This window comes from Argentina silus, assembly GCF_951799395.1.
Source record: "Argentina silus genome assembly, chromosome: X".
Classification (NCBI taxonomy): Eukaryota; Metazoa; Chordata; class Actinopteri; order Argentiniformes; family Argentinidae; genus Argentina; species Argentina silus.
The window spans coordinates 43,725,217-43,729,065 of record NC_139653.1 but is presented as its reverse complement, the minus strand read 5'-3'; the positions used below and the strand labels follow the sequence as shown (position 1 = coordinate 43,729,065).

The 3,849-nt window shown below is 42.8% G+C and overlaps 1 protein-coding gene across 1 annotated transcript in view; it reads right to left on the bottom strand.

Moving 5' to 3' along the window:
- Window positions 1-392: 392 nt before the first annotated feature.
- Window positions 393-3,849, bottom strand: part of LOC310823087 (LIM domain kinase 1-like) — a 16,396-nt gene continuing 12,939 nt past the window's right edge. The window contains exons 13-14 of the mRNA XM_083695806.1: window positions 3,591-3,748; window positions 393-2,990 (exon numbers count right to left, since the gene is read on the bottom strand). Coding sequence (XP_083551932.1) covers window positions 2,816-2,990; window positions 3,591-3,748 — 333 coding nt within the window. The 3' untranslated portion in view covers window positions 393-2,815. The remainder of the gene's footprint in view (window positions 2,991-3,590; window positions 3,749-3,849) is intronic.

Sequence of the window (3,849 nt, the reverse complement as noted above, 5' to 3'; positions counted from 1 at the left end):
GTAATACAAATTCTGACTCTTAAAAATAACTTAAATCTCTTAAAATAAGAAATAAAAGAAGTAGGAGGAACTGAGATAGAGCAAATATCTATATTGTTATCCATATTAGTGTAGGATTTATGATAGAATGTATGGCTATCTATACTGATCTCTCAAAGTTGCATGTAACAAGTGTTACAGTTGGAGTTAAATATGAGTCTGGAATTTAACCAAATAAGACACAAATGTGCTGGGGCATCATATCCAATGTGAGACTCATATAATCCTACCTGCAGGCATTACAATGGACATCTAACTCTGTAGTTTGCTACTAGGAGGAGCGATTTCCCAGGACCCTTTTATACAATTGAAAGGCTCCATCAGTGACTTGCATTCAAATATCAGCCAACACATATCATTTTAGTTCTTTATCACAACAAGTAACCCAGAGGAGAAAGATAAAAACAAAAATGGCTGCAGCAGGCAGCATTTTGTAATAGTGCAAATTAAAGTACTCAAATCTATACAAAAAGATTTCAGTGGTTCTGTATATAAAAACAGATGCTGTGTTTATCTTTTTTTCTCATGTTTCCTCTTTTAGCCAGTCTTCTCTGTCTGTACACTCTTCCATAGCTTTCTTCTATCTTCTTCTTTTAATTCACAATATTTGTTTTAAAAACGAATAGAATAGCTTGGTTTGGTAGCGGAAGTATTTACACCTAGCCAACACCATGCAGCTCATCTAACAGTGGAAAAGAGAACGTGAAAGAGTAGAGGTAGAGTAAAATAAAATGAATTGGATAGAGGGAGGGAGAGAGAGAATGAGAGAGATTTCAGAGAAAGGTTGACAGTGAAAGAGCCATAGAGCATGTATCTATGCGATGCACAACGACAGACATATACAGAGATATTTACAGCCAGCATAGTTGTGTAAACAGTGGATGTCCCACAGGGAGCTCCGTACAGGAGAGAACAGGGATAGAGACAATGACACAATGAGGCGGTCCCTCTTAGTCACGTAAACGCCACATCCAGCTATCGACGTGTCAGAGCTCTACGGCCGAACCAAGAGGAGTTATCATACAGCCTTTATCAAATGTGACTAGTATAACATACGTGGTGGGATGGGTTATTCTAATGTGGACTGGCATGTGATGTCGAGGACACAATTACATGTCAGTGACCGTGGTTTCTGTGTTATGATTGCGTTTCTTGAGATGACACCACAGAGCGGTATCTGCCTGAGGTCACATGACACTCCCAGACTGTAAACAAACTAACTAAACTAACTTGATATGCAGATGAGGCCAGAGAGAATGTGACACCTAGTGAGAGTGCATACATACAGTTAGGAAAGGGAGAGCTAGGGCTCTAAGATGCTTCTTTTTCACTTTATCACAGACATAAAGTCCCCAACCAACATCACCATGGCAACCAAGAGAGAAAGTAAGCTGACAGGTTGCCAGGTGATCTTTATAAGCTACTGCCCTACTCTTTTTTTTTCTCCTTAATTTCAACAGGTAGCCCAATAAAAATATGGCAATGTAGCATACGTATACAAAATATGTCTGTACATTTATAATATTTAAAACATTTACAATATCACCACCAGCTATATACAGTACATGGGGTTTTGAGTTTATGAATACATGAGATTTCACCTTGACATGAATGAGATAAGTTAGAGTTATATATAAACTTGTGAATTGGGGAAATGTACCAAAGGTATGAAAACGTGTACCTCAAAGTCCAGTCAGTGCTACACAAAGTGAGAGGGGACCAGGAGAGGCTGGTGGAGGTAGAAATCGGAGTACAGTTTCATTGGAATGCATGGAACTGAATGAGGAATGGTATCAAACACATGCATCCTCATTCCATTCCATGCATTCCAATGAGCCCATCCTCTGATTTTTACCTCCACCAGCCTCCTTTGGAGGGGACACAACCATGGAAAAAGAAGGAGCACATGTTTGACATAACCAGTGACCTTATTATCAATGTCACCAGTAATACGGGAGAGGGTGACAACTGGCAAGGTTTAACTGGTCATAGACAAGACTATGTACAGTCATGCAGTACAAAAAAAGAAGCTCTTTAAAGCTCAAAAGCTTTGCTGGATTGTAATCTACATCTGGCCTGTGTGTGTGTGTGTGTGTCTGTCTCAACTTATGTGTTTACTTCACATAAAAAGGGTCCATTTTTCTTTGCATTTCAAAAGCGGTTTTGATATCAAACCAAATCAAATCAAACCAAAAAGTCACACAGATGAACACTTGCAAACACACGGAGGGACCCAAATCAGTGAGGCAAAAGCATATTTTCTGCTTTTCTGTTTGGGAGACGACTGAATCTGCTTGATCACAATATCAGTAAGCATAGATAATATTACAAGGATGAAAACTCACAGGCCTTGAATCTACAATACACGTTTCATGAATGGATGATTTCATGATTTCAAAGCTGGTACTGATAGCAATTGACCTGACATTCAGCTAAAAGGTACAGTAGACTCAAGCTATGATTATGAAACGTCTTTGTTGGTTTGAATTGAATGAGTGTGTCTTGTAACACGTTGGCTTTTCAGATCCTCGGCTCCCCCTGAGTCTACAGCCCATGCCAGCCCATGCCAGCCCATGCCACCCCATGCCAGCCTACAGTATGCCCACTGTGGCCTGGAGAGGTACTGTGCTGATAGAGCCACCCCTTGAGCAATGCAGTGCCACTGCTCCACTACCCGAGGTTGGCACTACCCACCCCAACAGCCAGCAAAACCTCTTGATGGCAACCCTCTTATGGGGTCACCTGCAGCTAGCTGCTCCAGTCTGTTACAGTGCTGTCATTCTGTCTGCTCCGGGTGGGGGTGCAGGCCGTTCTCCGAGAGTCTGGTGGACGTGGTGTGGTTTTCCCAGAATGCCCTGTGCATCTGGTCCAGTTCGGACACCACAGGGAGGCGTATCTCAAGGTGCATCTTCAGGTTCTGCAGCCACTCTTCCAACTTGGTGAAGGCGGGGCTGCAGAGAGGGGAACCAATCAAGAGTTTCAGTCTACTGATGGATATGTTTATCATACTGTTATGTAGTTGGGGCAAAGGAAACGTAACGATATCTCTGAGATATATATGTTTTATCATTTGTATTACTTTAGGCCCTGGCCAAACCTAGGCCCCGGCCACACCAAACTATGTTATACGTTAATTAAAGATTGAGTCAATGGTGTCTCTATGGGAGTCATCCGTTGACAGACAACAGAGGTGATCAGTGTCTGTCCGTGTCCGTTTCATACGTTTTGGCAATTTTTTACACACAAAACTTCTGTTTAGCCAATTAGAAACAAGGTTTCGTGTTGAGTTGCGAGGTTACATTGTTCAGTTGCACGGTTGTTTAAAAAATCCCACCTGATGTCCACAGATAAAACTGGATAGGGATTTCATACGTAGGTTTTTATCCATTTTCTGATCATTTGGTGTGGCTGGGGCCTTAATGACATAACTGGGGCCTTAATGATGTACCCCAAAATACATCTGGGACTTTCAAAACATTCCTGCTGAGTACAGTAGCATGACTCATAAAAGCAGCAATGTCAAGGTCAGGGTAAGAGCAGCGATCTCTCACCGTTTCTCTGCGTCCAGGTCACAGCACAGGGCAGCCATAGGGAAGAAGGCTGGGGGGCAGTCTGGGGGGCAGAAGTGCTCCAGAAACCCCATCACGTTCAACCCAAAGTCCCCGGCCCGGGGCAGGTAGTCTGGGTCAGCGTTGACCCTGCCGATGATCTGTACAGAGAGAGAGAGAGAGAGAGAGAGAGAGAGAGAGAGCGACAAAGAGAGAGTGAGAGAGAGAAAAATAAGGAAAGCGCTTGGCCAGAGGAGGAGCA